The sequence below is a fragment of the Eretmochelys imbricata genome, chromosome 1, assembly GCF_965152235.1.
Source record: "Eretmochelys imbricata isolate rEreImb1 chromosome 1, rEreImb1.hap1, whole genome shotgun sequence".
NCBI lineage: Eukaryota > Metazoa > Chordata > Testudines > Cheloniidae > Eretmochelys > Eretmochelys imbricata.
In genome coordinates, this window is record NC_135572.1 from 297,495,272 (window position 1) to 297,514,189 (window position 18,918).

Consider the following 18,918-nt stretch of genomic DNA (forward strand, 5'->3'; position numbering starts at 1 on the left):
TTAACCTCTCACTTTCATTAGGTTTCTTTCCCTCAGAACAGAAGTGTGTTATGGTCTCCCTGATCCTAAGCAAAAGCACCTCCCTCTCCAACTAACAGCCCATCTCTTTTCTCCCCCTTCACCTCTAGATTCAGTGAATGTGCCATCTACAATCGTTGCCTCAAGTTCCTCTCCCCCCAGCTCCAACCTTGACCCCTTACAATCTAATTTCCTCTCTCTCTACATGCTACTGAAAAAAAAAATCACTAACAATCCCTCCTCAGCCAAATCTCAGAACCTCACCCTCTTTCACCTCTTGGCTGCCTTTGACATGGGTGCTCAGAACCTCCTTCTTGAAATCTGGTCATTTGGCTTCTATGACTCTGCCCTTCCTGCTTCTCCTCTTACATTTCTGGTCACTTCGGTATCTATTTCTGTGGAAGTCCCACAGAATTCTGTCCTCAGCCCACTCCTCTTCTCCCTCCATGCCTCTTCTCTAGGTGACCTCATTTTCTCAAACAGCTTCAACTACCACATCTTTCCTGATGACTCTCAAATCTGCCTTTCAACTATCTGACTTTCAGTCCTGCATTGCAGCCTACCACTCTAACATCTCTTCCTGGCTGGCAACCGAAACTTAATGTCCAGGCCATGCCAAAATCTTGCTGTTTGTTCCTCCATCTCTTTGTCTACCCAAAGAGAACTCATCCAAGTCCTCATCATCTCTTGTCTCAACTATTGCATACTCCCCTCTTTGGGCCTTCATGACACCACTTCATTTTCCTTATGTCCATTCAAAATGTTGCTGTTAATATCATTTTCTTGGTCCATCATTCTGACTATGTCACTGCTGTCTTTGAGTCTTTCACTGGCTCCTCCTCCAGCACATCAAGTAGGAGTTTCTGATCCTTACCTTTAAGGCCTTTCACAACATAGCTCCTCCTTGCTTATTAGTATCCAATCCTTTCTACATCTATTTAGCCAGCATCTCTTGCCTATTTGACTGCTTCTCCCTCAAGTACCGTTGAGCTTTGTTCCCTTATGCTGCCCCTTACATTTGGAACACTCTGCCCAAACTAGCCCATAAGTCCTACCCTTTTCTCCAAGTCCCTCATCACAACCTACTTCCACCATGATGCCAGCTAACAATGGGTATAAAGATGCCCTGTATGATTTCTGATGTTTATCTTATTTATTTGGCCTGTGTAAAACATGTTCTTATTAACCTTTCCCTCAACTGCCTGCTGCCATTCTTTCCAATTGTTTGTTATTTCCACTTTGTAAGTCTTGTCTTATTTAGATTGTTGGTAAACTCTTCACATCAGAGAACTTCTTTTGTTCTATGTTTGTATAATACCCAGCAAGATGGGGCTCTGATCCTGACTGAGGCCTCTAGAATTCCAGGTGAAGTGGGAAGTCCGTGCACAGAGGTCCTGTGGGACTGGGCCCATTGTCTGTAGATAACATAATACAAAATAATAATAACGCTATGTCTAGTTTATTCTAAATGCGAACAGCTCAATTCATGAATAAAGCCCGAGTAAGAACAGGTCTTAGCTAATTATTCACCATTTGCCAGTTACAAAAAAAAGTAATTATTTTTCAGATTAAACATGCAAGATACAAAACCAAATATAATGTAAAAGCACTTGCCTGTGGTGCTGAAGTTTTAAGTGGTAATTTATTTTGCAAATTTAGAAGACCTCTTGGGATACTGCTACATATACATTTTGTCAATATTTTTAATATTTTAATTTTATATTAAAGGAAAAGGTTTGTTGCTAGGAAGGTAGGCGGTGCTGGGTATCAGAGGAAAAGACTGGATGCAGCTGCTGAATCCAACAGAGTTTTCCAGCTGACACTAGTAGATACTTGGCCTGCTCCTGCTCACATTTCCCAATGAAGTCAGTGACAAAACTCTCATTAACTCCAAAGGGATTTGGCCCTCTGTTTGGAATGTAAACATCTGCAGTGATGAAAGTAGTTCAGAAAAATCATTCCATTACATGTGTCCTTAAAAAAAAAACCACCTAGATTTGTATTCAATGATTGATCCCTTACAAAATGAGACAGCTTGCATGTTGCAGATTTCTCAGCACCTATACATTATCCTTAATAAAATCTTGGTTAAAAATGTTCTTTAAAGCAATTGCTTCCACAGATAGTTTCCAGAAAACTTATTGGTTAACACCCATTCACCAGGCAATGCATTGTATAGAGGAACATGAGGCTTGTAATGAGCTCAGCACTACTGTAACTACACTTTAGCAATGTATGTTCCGTTCTGAAAATAAGCACAAATTTTAACAGTGAGGGTAATTAACAATTGTAACAATTTACCAAGGACTGTGGTGGATTCTCCATCACTGGCAACTTTAAAATCAAGATTGAATGTTTTTTTCTAAAAGATATGCTCTAAATAAATAAGAATTCAGAGAAGGCCTGTGAATCTAATGTTTCTTAAATACAGTACAGACAAGGAGCCTCTATGCACAGAACTCCCATTGATTTCACCTAGAATTCTGTGTGCAGTGAGCTTACAGAATCAGACCCAACATTTTAACATAGATATTATATATGCTATGTAATTAACTATAGACATTTAATAGGGTGAAGCCCAATAAGTCATCCCACCCTTCTTTCTGTCATTGCCAGATTGTTCTCTAGAATACATTTTATAGAATGCTATATTGCCACTTTGTACATCTATTTTAAAAGTAATAGTTTCCTGCAAGGCCATGCCTTGTTTATATCTGGAATTTGCACTTCAGAAAAATAATATGTATTAAAACCATATATGTTGCATGCATTGCACAAAAAAGAAAGAAAAATCACTTACTCGCCTAACTTTGCCCAGATAGCCAGTGCTACTCTCAGTATAACTTCAGACCCTTCAAAGAATACTGAATCCCAGATCTTTAAAACTGTATGGTTAGGAAGGCATGTAGCAAAGAGGGTCAGGAACCACTGCATTGTGAAGACATTGGTAAGTGGGGGTTCATAGCCTCCTAAAATGGAAAAATTAAGATAGCAAGTCATTCACAGTTCATTATTCCCCGAAGTTACTTTACAATGTTGTGCAAACTGGTGCAGTGCCGCATTCTGAAGACTGCCAATAGTTCCAGTGCCTCTGCTGCTGCTCAAAGCTTTCCCAGTCTGCAGCTGTCCACAGGGTTCTGAATAACAGCAGTGAAAAGTAACATTGTGAATCACTCTGCTGCAGTATAGGAAAACTGAGGCTATGCCTACACTAGAGACCTTACAATGGCACAGCTGTACCGATGCAGCTGTGTCACTCTAAGATCTCCCGCGTGCCCACTCTATGCTGACAGGAGAGAGCTCTCCCGTTGACATAATTAAACCACCTCCAACGAGCAGCAGCAGCTAAGTTGGCAGGAGAAGCTCTCCTGCTGACATCGTGCTGTGCACACGACCACTTATGCCACCGAAACTTATGTCGCTTAGGGCTTTGGGTTTTTTTCCACACCCAGAGCAACATAAATTTTCCTGACATAAGTGGTAGTGTAGACATGGCCTAAGCAGCAGCAGAAGTGCTGGTGATGTCTGTAGATTCCAGAAGTTAGCACCACTTAGTTAATACCCATTTCATATTTGGAAGGAGGTTTTTTTTGTACCCTGCAATCACAACAGCTCGATTTATAAGAAAAAAACAAAACTCAAATTCTGCAGAAGTTAATGACAATTGTCAAAAAAAAATCTCCTACTTGCCCGATGGGGACTGGTTCTTTTAAGTCCTGTCTATTGTATTAAAATCCTAGTGTCCTGCCTCAGCAGACACAGCTGTAATTTATTCGGTTTTCCTTTTGGTTTGCTAGCAGTTTCATAAAAGATTTAATCATTCAGTTTGGAATTCTGAAGTTTCACTTTCTGGTGCCTGGAGCATGTTTCATGAATTTTGGTAGTGTGGATTGATTCATAGGAGGTCAGCGACGCTCCTCATCACCCACCAAAATTACTTGATCACCAAGCCAGCAAACATGAATTAAAGGCTTTTTGTTTATCTGTTTTTACACAGTTCAGGCAGCCATTCACAAGACTATCTCCTAGAAGACTCATTCTTTACAGGGGCCTTCGTAATGTTCAGGTTTGGAACTCAAGGGGCATTCAATTGTAGAATAACAAAAAACTCGATCTTGTTAAGGAAAGAACGTTCTGAGGAGTGTTACACCTCAGAACTCAGAGTGCAAAGCCATTTTCAGATAACAAAGATCAGCTCTCAGATTCAAGGACATTTTACACCCTATGTCACTAGGCATCTAATCAGAAAAATAACAACTAGACATGATCCACTGCCATGAATCAGTCTTCCCACAAGGATAACATAATTCCAATACAGATTCCACCAAGAAACTGAAGAGGACATCAAAGGCCATGCAATTAGGCAAAGAACTTTCCAGGACATCAGCTGTACTATGCTATGTGATGTGGTATTGTCAGATACCTAATTTATGGCATTGTCAACCCAATTCTGTCCACAGCTACTTATGGGGCTAAAGTATCTCCTCATTTGCTTCACTTGAGAGAGCTGTTGGTTCAAGATACGGTCACCAGTATAAGAACCATCTCCTATCATGCTAACTATGTTAGTCAATTAGTAAAAGGTCAACTGTATTCTTACACAATTTTTAAAAATGTTGTTGTTCTCAAACTTTTAATACATACACATTTAAACCACAGTGTTCTTAAAACTGATGCTCAATGGGGCAAATGTGAAAAATAATTCAACACCATTTTTGTTGAACGCACCTCTACTTTCCCTATTTGCAGCTCTCTGAAGCGTATCCAAGTGCTGGGACAGTTCAGGAAGCTTCATTCTTAAAAGATCTCGGAAAACAGCCATATCCACAGACAATGCACGAAGATTATTGACAAAATAGCTATCAGGCAGTACTTTATCGATTAGGTAAATCATGATCTGTAAGAAAATGAGAAAAAGAGCAGTCAATCATTTAGGATTGGTAAGAGAACAAATGATCTTCCAAGAACAGCAAAAACTCCTACTCTAAAATAAAATGCACTAACATCTTCTGTTCCACTGAGCTATAGCTTAGATACGCTGGCAAGATGTGCCTTAGGTATCTGATGTTTAATTCTATATCTTATAATGAAAGAAGGCAACGTTACTTTAAGCATTCGTAGACATTCCAGGCGCAGAGCACCTGCAGGATTGGGTCCGAAGTGTCAACTCTTCAACAGCAGCTTGCACTGCTAAGAGAGGAGTCTGGATAACTTCAAAAAATAACAGAATGTAAAAGACTGAGATCAGTCTAACAGAAGCCACACCACACAATAATGGAAGCAATATTCTGTTAATCAAAGCCAATTTTTGATACTTCTGTTGTTGTATGTGTTAGTGAGATGCTCTGAATTATTTAGGAAATTCTTAAATCCATTAAGTCTGTGCTTTTTAAATGTCACAAATGTAAGACTTGCTATCCTGGTCAGCATCTAAATTAATGGTTATGTATGTGATGCTGCTCTTTAGAAAGCACTCTTCCTGCATTTTAGCTGGCGTGATGGGTTATTGTACATTGCACTTCATCATCTCATTATACAAGGTAATAAACTGAGAAATATAACAATGCACAGCTCAACAAATATGTTTAATTATATAAAGAAGGCAACTATATTGACAATAGTTCACCAACTGATTATGGTGAAATATTTAAGGATTGTAAAATGAGACAAATATAATTGCTACCATCTCAATGAAAATTGTTATATGCAAGTATTTAAAGGACTGATATATCACCACCTGCCCTTCCAATATACATACAGATGTTTTTGCACTGAATGACTGTGTCTTCCCTGCCAGTGACTTTTTAAGCATTTATTAGAAATTTTTACACTTCTACGGATTTCATAGAATTAGCAGAAAAAAGTGTTATATGCAAATAAGCATGATATTTATTTTGCAGCAATTCATTATTTTTGTCTGCATGATTCTCAGAACTACCTTTATTCTTTCTTTGCAATATAATTAAGAGTCCCTTATTTCTCAGAATACATTTATCAGTCTTCTGTTTGCATTAGGATTTTTTTCTCCCTTGTGAAAAAAAAATTGTGCCTTATTTCTTTATCCTGTTCCCAAGCTTTTGGAACAAGTAATCTAATAATATGAATTAGATCTGTAATAAATATCCTTGCAGTTCTGCTAATTTCTTAATACGTCAGTTGTAAAGTACTATATTTAACAAAGCCACATGCACAATGGGTTCTATTTACATAATGGATATTGCTTTAAATACTCCGGACATGAAATAGAGAGCTAGAAAGAAAACAAAGCTTTTTATAAGACTTAAATATCCACTTCTGCCTACTTCATTGACATCAAAAGTGTTTAGGGGAGGGATTTTTTAAAATAGTGATGTACTTTATTAGCATCCTGTGGTACATTTTCCAGCAATTAGGATATTTCTCAGTGGTGTTCAATTCTGTAATTTCTTCCCCATGCCAATCTGTTGTTTAATCTATTTTTATAAAACCTCTTTAGTATTTTTTTTAAACTAGATGAATCACATGTGTGATTTTTTTTTTCACACAAACTATGGCACTCTTACCCATCATATCCATTTCTACTTCAGTTAGGTTAATTTAATTTACAGAATTTATAAGCAGTTTCTATCTGTATTGAACTGGAGATTTAACATTAACATGCTTACTTTAACTAGTGAAGTGTCTTAGGAACTGCTCCATTAATAAACTGGAGAACATGTGGTTGTCATAAAATAAGAGATTGTAGCTGTAAATTATTAAGGCAATCACATAAGGCAATTATGTGGGGAAAAAAATTATACAAGGCAAATTTTACTCCACGATATATATTGGAACTGTTCTAATATTTTCCTAATGTTACAACTCTGTCTCTATAATAAAGCAACATATAAGATATCTATCTAGAAATGTATATGTGCTGGACTTTGACTCTGAGAGCTGTTATTTTTCCCACAGTTTCTAAGACTTAAATATATATAATAATATCTAGAGCAAGTTAAACACCACAGTATCTGAGAGAGTCATGATTTCCTTTAACAATTCAACCCCCATGGTAAACTCCTCATTTACATGAACAAGCTGTATTTTAGGAAGGTCATGCATAACACTGGCAAATCTTGGTCCTGGTGCCCTGTAGCAAGGCAGGCGTCAGTTCTGTGGCTTGGACTCTGGAAATATAGCAGCAGCAGCTTTAACTTAAAATGGGAGGGTTCTAAACAACTTAAACATGGAAATGAGTAATACACTCAGTACAACAGACCCAGGATAATTATTTTGATATTCAATTCTACTTACTTCACACTGATCTCACACTTTGTTTCAAAGTGCTGCAGATTTTTGGACTGACAACACACAAATTCATCACAGAAGTTGTCAAGGAAAGTTGGAGGCTCTGGTTGCTAAGAAAAGGGCCAGTTGGTGCTTTGGAGGCAGTTTGGGATTGGATGAAATTCTGGCTCCACTGAAGTCAATGGGAATTTTGTCATTGACTTCACTGGGGCCAGGATTTTACCCATTATCTGGGTATTTTTGCAAAAATGGTCATCAGTGGTCGTTAACAGGAGTGACATTTAAAATGACCCATTCAGATGGATCAGTTCTCTGTGAGCTGCTGTTTTAGGCTGTCTGCAAACGTATGCATTGTTTACACTAAGTTCACCTTTTAAAGGTAATCTTCACGATCACAAGGGTTAGAAACATAGCACACAGTTTCACTCACTTTCAGGGCATCCCCTTCATTGCCTTCCATTACTTCTAAGATGAGTGCAGCTAGTATATTAAAGCCTTGGCAATATCCAACTGATTTGTTCCATCTAGCATAAGCCAGCAGAACTCGTTTCAACACGACTCGGTCCTGCTCTGCTTCCTGGCCACAGTAAGAACTGCAACCAGTTCGGTGAAGATCCTAAAATAGGAAAGATATTTGAGATGTTCTCCTGTTCCACTCCCTTACTTTTTGTCTCCCGCATCCTGCCAAACACACACATAATTATGTTACCACTGTTTGAAGAGATTAATTTTTATTTTAAAATGTTTAGCTGATTGAAGGAATGAAGTAGTTTGAGCAAAGGGCTGGAATCCAAGAAAGCCCCGAGTTCTAGCAGGAACTGAGCCACCAGCTCACTTGACCTCCTTGTTCCCGATCAACAGAGCAGGAAAATTGGGTGTAAAGAAGACCACTCTGTAAACCAAATGGTGCTTCTGAAACTAACCTAGATAAATAAATTACCAAAAGAGATGCCAGTATCTGACTGTCCCTGAAATATCAATAAGGTTACAAGCTATCTTCAAAGAGATAAAACATAGCTGCAAAATTATTTTTAAAACATTCTCATTTGTAAAGTGCTGTTTACTTCTGAAAAATTATCAAATCCAGAAAAAAGTGTTAAAAGAAAGTTGTACCCATATCTTAACCAGAAGCCTAAAAGAGAAATATTACATATCTCTTTTTTTCAAACACTTTTCTGCATAGAGAACGAATTAGAATGTGAATTTTAGTCAATGGAATATCGTGATTTGTTGCCACTATAAAGTATGGAACAAGGTACTAGAGTGGGTGGTTGTAGGCAACTAACATTAAAATTAGCAGCTGCAATTTCAAGTGCAGTTCTAGAGCTGAATATAAATGTTATCCTGTTAAACATATTATTTTCTAAAGACTCTTTTTAACACTGTGCGTTAGCAAACCCTTAGTCCTTTAGACATTAACAGTGCATTCTTTGTAATTGCACTTTGTGTTAGCAAATGAATAAAGCCAACATCTTTTTTGACATGCGAAGAAAAAATAGGAATCATTTGCATCAAACTGCAAAAATATTGCCAGACTCCTTATTTTTTATGCCAGCAAAAAACACATTGTTCTGGAGGTTGTAACTCGTTTGTGAGTGAAAGGCATAAACATGTACAGCACTTTTAATAAGGCATTGTACAGCCAATATCTATAATTTAGAGTTACCAAGTCTGGGTACTGTTTTTCAAACAAATATTCAGAAATGTAAGCATCATCACTTAGGTATACTGGTGCTAAAGCAAAGATGGATTTAGAAGATATTCTTTTCATGAAATTATCACTGTAAAAAAGACTAAGCTGCAAGACACTAGAGCTATCGAAATCATAATTTGAACTATGATGTTCTCTTCCCAAAATTGGCTCTTATTTTAAAAAGAAAAAGAAATGACACAACAACTGAAACACATACAGAGTGAAGGACATTTTACTACTGTACGCTAAGTGACAATAGGGTCAACTTATTACATCACAGCACGGTTGGATACCAGCAAATATTTTCTTTATAGAACACAAGGTCCACCAAAACCTTAATCAGAAATTTGCTAGACCATTATTAAATCAGCAAATATGATCCTCAAGCGAGCACGCAAACATCACTTTATATATCAGAACATTACATCATCTCTAGGAGGTCTAGAAAGTTTCTTTACAAACACAACTAAAACAACTCTGGGCTACAAACTTTACATGACCAACAGTACAGTATACAATTGAGAGAATGCAGACAAATGCAATTTACTGAAGGAAAAGATGAATTACCCTATGGCAGCTGGTCGTCTCTCTGCTAGTAGCTGCCAACAAACAAACAAACATTTTGCAAAAACTCTCTCTCCAATACAGGCTCACATTGTGCCCCCAACATCTGTGCATAGAGGGTCCCCTCCATATGCAGATATCCCCACTCTCCCAAGCGGAAGAGAGGACTCAGCTTCCTCCCTGGCACCACTCCCCTCAGGCTTCTTCAAAGAGCCAGAGATATGAACTGGGGAAGGACAGGAGACTGGGTGGGCTAGAGGGGCTGTCTCCCAACCAGCTCCACAGACTTTGGGTAAATATATTATCCAGCTCCAGGATATATTGTCTTTTCCATGTCACCCTCCCAACTGCTGCTAGAGTAGCACATGACCAGAGGCAGGAGACCTTTAAGGGACTGAGTTGTATAGGTCCAAGATTTCTGCATGGACGTGCCTGGAGATTTGCAATGTTTAGGGGCAAGTGATGTGACCATTTCTGCAAGATGAAGAAAGAAGCAAATGGGCACCTCCAAATAGGACTATGTGTGAGGACCTCCACAAATAGATCCCCATGGAGATTTCCTCCCCCAGCCCAACTTTGTGTGTTGGGAGGAGACAAACTGAGCAGATGGCATCACTGGCAAAGCAAGAGCAAAATGTGCCTTTCATTAACCTTTCTCTCCACTACTTCTCTCTGAAAAACAGGAATGCTGGAGGTGGAAATCAGGCAAAAAGAATTTTCTACCAACAGCAACAGCACTGAAACAAATTATTTTCTCAAATTTCAACAATTAATATGCAAGAATGCCCAGAGGAACAGTAACACTTGGCCAATAGACAAGAAGAAGTAACTTTTAGGAATGCAGTAGCAGAAAATTAAACAAATTCAACACCTCCCAAAAAACAATTATTTATTTTCCACTGAGAAATTTTAAAAAATTATATTTTATGCACACAAACATATCAGCCGAAATGCCAATTACCTTTACAATCTGAATGCCCATGGAGTCATCATCAGGATTACTTCTGTCATTGAAAGTGAACCGCATAGTTTTATCCCAGTCAATTGCTATACTATGTAAGTAGTGATCTGCTAGGGTCAGCCAAACCTAAAGATACATACAACATGACAATACGATGCATTATTCGATTCCTATTTTAAAATAAGATCAGTTTATACATACTGGTATGTAATTCTATGAATCTCACAAGTTCTAGCCAGATGTGATTTTCCTTTAGATTCAACAAATGCAGAAGGGGGAAAAGAAGGATATACATCTTTTCTGAGTCTAAACAATTTCTATATAATAAAAGCGATACCCCTGCTTTCTAAAATGCAATAGATGGCTCAGTCCTGAAGGTGTTACTCAGGTAGAATTCCTACCAACTTCCAGGGGAACTTTGTGTGAATAAAAACCAAGGCCCCAGCCATTTCCTGAGGATCCTCCATGTGACTGTCTTCCGTGCATGAGAAGAACTGAGGGTGCTAGCTATCTTCACAGCACTATCTCTCACAGACATAGGGATCAGGAATCCAAATGTAAGGGAGAGTCTGATCTGCAAGACTGGTAAAGGTAGGGCCAGGTGTACTGCTCACATCATCTCTTCCACCACACGGTAATCAACAGGGAATCTGATGAAAAGATAACACAGCCCCAAGCTGCCCATTCCACAAACTTCATGCTGGAATGATCTGCTGGAAAACCTGCAAGAGAAACCTTGCAGAATTTCTCTCCCTGATCGCTCTCTTTGGGCAAAGGAGGGTTCTGTTTTTGGTTTTTGGTTTTTTTTTAATACAAAGGAGCAGGTGATTTGCCCCAGAGTAGGGACTTCAGGGTTGGATCCAAAGAATTATTTGGTTTATACTAAGCAACTGTGACTAGATGGGTTCATGAACTCTTGGCATCCAGATGTATTTTTGAAACATTAGCCTGGTTTCAAGCACAGGGACTACATACATAGCATGCTCTGAGGCGCATCTGTGACTCTAGGCTAGTATACAGCCTATGAAGTTAGGAAGAAAATATTGGATTCTGTAAAGAAATGCTGGACTTTAAACAAAGATACAAGGAACAAGGAACCTTACAGATAGGGATATCATGGTGAATGTCATTTTCTCTAAATGATAACTGGATGAGCCCATCTTTAAAGGGGAGATTTCTACATCCACACTAGAAAAATAAAATCAGTGCTTAAAATAGCGGAACTTATCAGAAGAGCCCACAGGTACAATGCAGATTCAGAACCTCTTTGCTAAGTAACTTTTGAACTCCCACTCCAATTTGTTGATTATTAACAGGCTAACAGATATGAATTTAGTAAAGAGCATTGGTATATAATTTTACCTAATTCTAGGCAGGGTGGTAGGCCACAACATAACAATGGTTAACAATGATAAAGGATTGCTTTGCAGGGGGGTGGAAGAAATGGTGAAAGGGAAGGGGAGTTGATCTACATATTCCAAATGAGAAAAGCCATTCCCACACTTCCCACAGTAATAAACACTTAAACATTCACCTACAGCTCTCAGAATCAGAGATTCCCTGCATTTCCCCTCTCCCACACACTAGAGATCTCTGGTGTAGAGGAACTACTTGTGCTGCTGTTGCACCTCCACACAGCATTTGCTAGTCGGGAGAGCAGTAAAATGAAACTCCACTGATGCTTGCTGGTTTCATACTCCATTTCTGCTGGGCCAAGAGGAAAAGTGTCCTGTACAAAAGGAGCAGCATGGATACTGTCCTCCACCTGTGCTGGAGAAAGTTTAACCTTTGCCCTGGCTCTGCCCACCCCTATCAGCTGAGGAGGATCTCTCACTGGGCTGGAGCAGTGTAGAATGCTTCCTCCTAGTTCAGCAGAAATGTGAAAGAGTGTGAGGGAGCCAATGCCAGTTCCATTCCACTTGCTCCTCTGGCTAGCTAAACAACGAGTGCATGAGCAACAGCATAGATATGGTCTTGGTGAGGGGGAGGAAAAAGAGCCTGTACATTGCGTCACTCTTTGCAAAGCTTCACAGAACAAGTAACAGAGCAATAGCAAATGGGTTATTAGAGGGGAGGAGGGAGAAAGACTTCATTATAGGGAAGAAAATGACAGCTGAAAGACTCCAATGTGATGCAAATGGACTACTTATTAAAACAATTAGGGGGGAATGATACCCCTATGATTGTTTATTTTATTCTCTCTTAACCTGAAAGAGCAAATGGTTTGGGTTGGAGGGATAGGGAGTGTGAGACTATCCACCCCGGTGAGACCTAGGTGAACTATGGTTTTAAACTGAGTTAGGATATTAGCAGGAGCAATAGGCCCAAAGCCTGTGACCAAAAAGAATGAAATCATGAGAAAGAAGAGTTGTGTTAAACCTGTAGTGATCCTGTGAAATACCAGTCTTATCTTAAGGTTTGGGCTGAAATAGAAATAAAACACAGTTAACTGGGCATCATGTGCAATAAATAATTGGCTATGTGAGAAACTACTTCATACCGCCTTAGCTAAGGTGCAATAATTTGCAGTGACATCACTTGTTTCTTAAAGGGTATAAAAAAGTAAACTCTTCAAGGGTTCATTGCTAATACCTGCCTGACCACGTTGGGAGTAGACCAATATGGGTCTAAGCATCCTTAGCCCATTTGTAAGTAATTTTGATCATATGCCTATAAATATTTTGTTACTGTTTGGCTGGAGTAAATTGCTATTATTTAGGCTTTACAGGCATATTTAGAGTAATTGTTATAAATACCATTTGCCCTTTGGATTTAATAAAAGAATTTATGGTTAAATTAGTGTCATGGTAATACCCTGCATAAATAATAATAATAATTCCAAAAGGGAGTAAGAAAGGAAAAGGAGAAAGATCCCAACATACAAAAATTATATTAAACCATGTATATATCTTACGTATGTTTTAATCCTTCTGTAGGATTGCTTGCATGAAATTGAGGCCAGAATATGTCCCACATTTAGTCAATGTTCAGCTATTGGGAAAGATTCATCAGCACAAACTCTTGGTGCAGATGGAGTAAAGTGATAAAAGCCAAAATCTGTGCTGGTACAGCTTACGTAAGTTTCAAGAATGAGCAACACCACTAGTGTAAACAGCAGCTTTGCCTGTCTGTGCAACAGTGCAGCTCCACGAGTGGCTGGTCCTTGATAGTTTTGAACCAGCAAAAATCCCCAGTGCATACAAAGCCTAAGACTCTCAAATTCATACCATCTCTAAACCACATGCGATTGCAATTATCTTGTGAAGTGTACAGATCTACCTACCTTCCTCCTCCACTCCTTTGGTATTCCTGTTGGCAGTCTGGCCACTGCTTTGAGAGCATCATACCACTAAAAGCAAAAACATCCAGCATAGGAAACATATGGAATTAGTTTAATTCAGAAATGTGGGCATATGTGCAATACTGCAAGTAAGAAACATTCATTTTATTTCCCATGTTTAAGAAATTAAATGCTTAGCCATAAGATGGACCGGTGCCTAGAGTTAATACAGAAACCCTAATTAAAGGCAAAATATAATCTTATAAGACTAATACTTTATGTATATAACAAAAAATATAAGACTCTGACATTATGAGAATTCTGAGGTGTCAGAGAAAACAAAGGAATTGCATTACAATTTCCAAAATGTTAGTTGGAACAAATCTTTATGTAGTGGCAACTAATATACCCACATTAAGATACAAAATAAAGCAATGCACATTTCAAGTAACACAAGTACACTGAAAAGGAAATTTTAGTCTGCTAAAAACAAGTGAAAATAAATGAAGTTACCTGCTGAAAACCATTTTGACCTAAAGATGGTTCAAGAGTGAACTTCAACTTTGTATCAACCCCTAGAGACAATAGTAAAACAAAAGGGAAAAAAGACAAACCAAAATCATTGGTTTACTATTTAGAAAAGGAAAAAATTAAATCAAGTCAAAAGAAAATACAGAACTCTAAATTGAACTACTGTATGTAATTCTGAATGACTGCATTCTATTCCTGTTTCCATCAATTCCTGTTTTCAAAGCAAACTGAAGGTGTATGTTAAAAAGTGTACATATAACGCTTTAAAAATGGAATAATCCCCTGTTCAGTATATTACTGTTGTTCAGCATAACATATTTTGCTAAGATCACTACATACTGAGGGATCCCCTACGTGGACATTGTACACTCTGCGCACATTGTGAGAAAGTCAGAGCTCTTTTCCATTACCACAGGTTTTATAATAAATAACCTGTTGTAATGGAATGTTATATAAATAAAATAAAAACTTGTTACAATGGAAAAGTCCACAAGATAAGAGAGGGAAGGTAAAGAGCTCTGACATTTTTATAATTTGAGCACAGTGTTCAATGTCCATGTAGGGATTCCTCAGTATGCAGTGAGCTGCATGACCCTTAACAAAGTATCTGATGCTAAACCACAGTAATATACTGAACAGGGGATCATTCTGTTTTTAAAGCATGATATCTATATATAAAAATATAAACTAGCTTTTCTTTCCATATGCTTCAATTTATGGATATTAAAACACCGGATGCTCATTTTTATTTTGTTACATTAATAAAATCAGTATATTGCTCAGTATGTAATATTTAATAACTTATCCTTTATCCATATTCTGTTTAAGTTTGGCTAGTACTCCCATTTAAACTTAAGAGTTTCTTCTGGCTATAAAAGCAATCAATGTTAATTAATCTTTTTAATATAGATAACACATTTTTAAAATGCAAACTCAGGTGTGAGACTAGGATCTCAGGCTTGGCCTGTAATAGATTCTGATTATGGCATCTGGACACAACATAATATATATAATAATACATATAATCTGATTTATGTCTGTATGTTAGATTAAATCAGTCCTCAATCATTCAGAATGTCGCTGTCCAAAACCAAGGTGCTGAACAGTCCAATATTTCATTCTTCACATTCTCTTGCACTAACTGATATCAGAGGAATGCGTACAAAAGAATAAAGCCCTTCTTAAAGACATTTTTCCGGCAACATTTGATTAATGGCATCATGTGTGCTCTGTATTTCAAATGTTTCCATATGAAGGTTGTCTTTCCAAAGATACAGATTCATGGATCAACACTTTGTACATAATTTTTTATATCAACGTAAAGAGCTCAGTGCTGCAAGCTGCCAAATGCCTTAAATGTAAGGTAATTCATCAGAAACACTCCACATTTTACTGGATTAGGCCTTGTGTGTTTGGAAAAAAAAAAGTAGCGCCATTTGCTAATGCTTGGTAGTTAAGTTTTGACAGTATTTCCATATGAAACTAATTATGAGGTGTTTAGAACCTGACTGGTGGGGGAAAGGTAGTATACAAAGGTTTAGACTGAAAGCAAAGTTTAAAAAAAAAAAAGCAAATCTACCCTAGATTTGGCCATTTAAAAACTGTATCAGGGAATTTACCATTTGGATGCTTTTATCTGCACTGTTCAGCTAATAACAGCCTTACTGGGTTTGGGGATATTAAAGCATTTGTCCATATTAATATTTTCAATACCTTAAAAAAAAGGAGCCGTTTTTGAACATTTTAGTGCTTATACCTTGCAGTTACTACTTATTGGGATTCACTTCCCACCCCCCGGGACTCAAAAGGAGCCCGATCACGTTTGCTGCAAACACGTGTCAGTTGAACAAAACAAGGTCTCATCCCTAAACAGTCTATTACTGAGTACAGGAAACAATAAGGACTTACAGCAATTTATGTAAATTCAGGCCAATAGCTAGCTGCAACTTTTCTTAAAGTGTAACTCCAGATGACACTTTAAGGTAACATGTTCTGGTATCAGCAAAAGGTAGATGGAAGCAATAGCCCTCCAGAATAGTCATGCACTCTCCCCCAACTGAGTACACAAACACAGAAAGCATTCCAGCTTTCCAAGGCTTAAAGACCCACCTAATACCAAGGCCTCTGTATTCCTGCAATTTACACGAGGAAAATACCTCTAGCAAAGCCAGCCGGGAGTAGTGAAGGGTGTGTCTGGACAAATACAATCTTGAAAACAGGCAAAATGTTATCCACCTGGTGTTTGAACCTCAAGATCGAAGACCTCAGACATGGCAGCAGATACAGTGGAGACTTGTTCCAAATAAATGAGATCTAAGGACTCCCAGATCTCAACTCACAAATATCTTCCAGATGATGGCATTGAATTAATAAAGGTGTGATGTCACTAGGCAGAAAAGAGAGACTGCTGTCTGCAGAGTGCCCAGGGAGATACACTGACATGGCCATCCTGAGTTAGACCAATTGACTGGGCATCTCTTGAAGATTAATTAATGACTTCTTACCATATTGTTTTGCCTTATATAAAAGAGCCACAGATCAAAATTTGGAGGCATAGAGTAGGCGTCATCTCCAAGGTGAGTGTCAGAATGAGGTCTGCCCAGAACCCTAGCAATCCGCTCACTAATTCACAGCACACCAAAAATTGCTGTAGAGAAGCCGTTTGATGTAGGAGAATCTCCCCCTCCACAAGTTAGTCAACCAGACGAAAGCTGCCGCCACATATCATTCCAGTAATTTTCCACTGTTAGGACATCCATCCTTTCAGGAGTCCCAAAACCTAGTACAGCCCTCCATTTTCTGTCTCATGAGCATCTGACACACATCACGGACATCAGCTACTTGAGCACAGAAAGATATAGTAGCCAAGTAAGAAGACTTGGTTGAATAATCAAAACCCCATTCCTCAATTTCAGCAATGAACTACTCCACAGGGACAGGAGTATTGGGCCAAAAGTTTGGGAACTCTTCAGTAGCTCCAAAGGAAGGATGCACAGGAAGGTTGTGTGTTATGACCCCCATGTTCTTGGGGGCATGGATTAGTCAACTAGTCTTAACCCACCCAAACATTTCCAATCCAATCACCACAGGCTCTGACTGTATCATAAGAGCAGCTGCTGAAATCTCTTCCACTGACAGTAACTGAAAGTGAACAATGCTAGTATCAACACCTAACCTGTACCTAACCAGAAACTGATGTTACGTCCTAAACAAAGGAGGAAAGGCCGTACAGCAGCTGGGCTCTCAAAATTTAGTGATGCAAACTACAGTCTAATTGTTGGTTCAAAAACAAAAAAAAGCCATGCTGTTTTGTCCCACAATTTGTTTTATAACTTATATTCACCCATGTAAGGGGTAGTGAAAGCAGTGTCCGGAGCAAACTTCCATGCAATCCACTACCCTAGCAACCACCGCGCACACCAGGACATAATGAAGTATGCAATGAAACTGGCCCCCAGAGGCTTCCCAATACATACGGATATCAGCAGATACATACAAAGCCAGAATGAGACCCCTTAAGTTTATTCAACAATGAGGCACAAAACGTTCAAATCCTCCCTGATCTCCAGGATGATGATATGGTAGCAGGTAACCCCAGCTATGGCATCACTGGGCTTCCTGCTAGCAGCTCACTTTGGGACTACAGAAACTCCAAACCACGACCTAATCCACTGCTAGATGTGAGACGGTGATGTGCTTCTGGTATCAGCTCCTCTACCCTGTCCTGGGGATGAAGGATGAGTGTCACAGCTGCAGGCAGGAATCTCTGTGCAATTTATCTATAAAGCTTGACAGAATAATGGCAGTGTCTCCAATATTAGGAGGCTACTGCATGAGCTGGTGTCAGCTGGGGGCAGGACCCACAGAGCAGTTGGGACCTGGGGGCATATTAAAAAAAATACAATGAAGTCTGTGTCAAAGAACCCTATTTTTGGTAACCAGCAGCCCTATGGAACAGGTTATCCCCAAGAACTTTACAATGTAAATATATTAAGCAACTACTTCTCCAACATAACCAGAGACCATCCAGAATTGCTCTCAAATACAGAAGAAATTTGCTTAAGTTATCAGCTTACTCACTTTGCACTTGACTGCTCATAAGGCACATTGTATATACACATGTAGTGCAATGGGAAACTCTGCACTTTGTATAGAGCTATGTATTCCTTTAAGTTTTAATACTCATTCATGAGACACTAGTTAAAAATAATTATGTTACAGTTTTACTTCTTTTATGTTCATGATAACCCGCAGACAAATTAATGTTTCACCTACAAATGATTAAACATCTATTATTAAGTATATGTATTTCTAGTATTTTATAAAAATAAAATGATTTAAATATTTATATTTTCAGTGTTTTATAAACAAAACAAAATTTTGGAATCAAATAACTGAGTCCCCTTGGCTTTCTAGTAAGCTGCAGATCCACCTTTGTTAAAGGCCACCTTGCTTAAGAGATCTCATTTTGCTGGTCCCCTGAGCAGCCACTTAATAAAGGCTTTGCTTTATTTGAAACTGAAGTAGTTTCTAGGGAAAAAATAGATGCAAAATTTATGACTGCCCCTTTAAGAAAACAGTCTTCTTTGTAAAAAGAAAAGGAGT

The 18,918-nt window shown here is 38.4% G+C and overlaps 1 protein-coding gene across 1 annotated transcript in view; it reads right to left on the reverse strand.

Moving 5' to 3' along the window:
* The window catches only part of TBC1D30 (TBC1 domain family member 30), an 86,261-nt gene that overhangs the window by 21,136 nt on the left and 46,207 nt on the right, over window positions 1–18,918 (reverse strand). The window contains exons 3-8 of the mRNA XM_077807753.1: window positions 14,296–14,357; window positions 13,786–13,851; window positions 10,503–10,628; window positions 7,715–7,900; window positions 4,747–4,915; window positions 2,819–2,987 (exon numbers count right to left, since the gene is read on the reverse strand). Coding sequence (XP_077663879.1) covers window positions 2,819–2,987; window positions 4,747–4,915; window positions 7,715–7,900; window positions 10,503–10,628; window positions 13,786–13,851; window positions 14,296–14,357 — 778 coding nt within the window. The remainder of the gene's footprint in view (window positions 1–2,818; window positions 2,988–4,746; window positions 4,916–7,714; window positions 7,901–10,502; window positions 10,629–13,785; window positions 13,852–14,295; window positions 14,358–18,918) is intronic.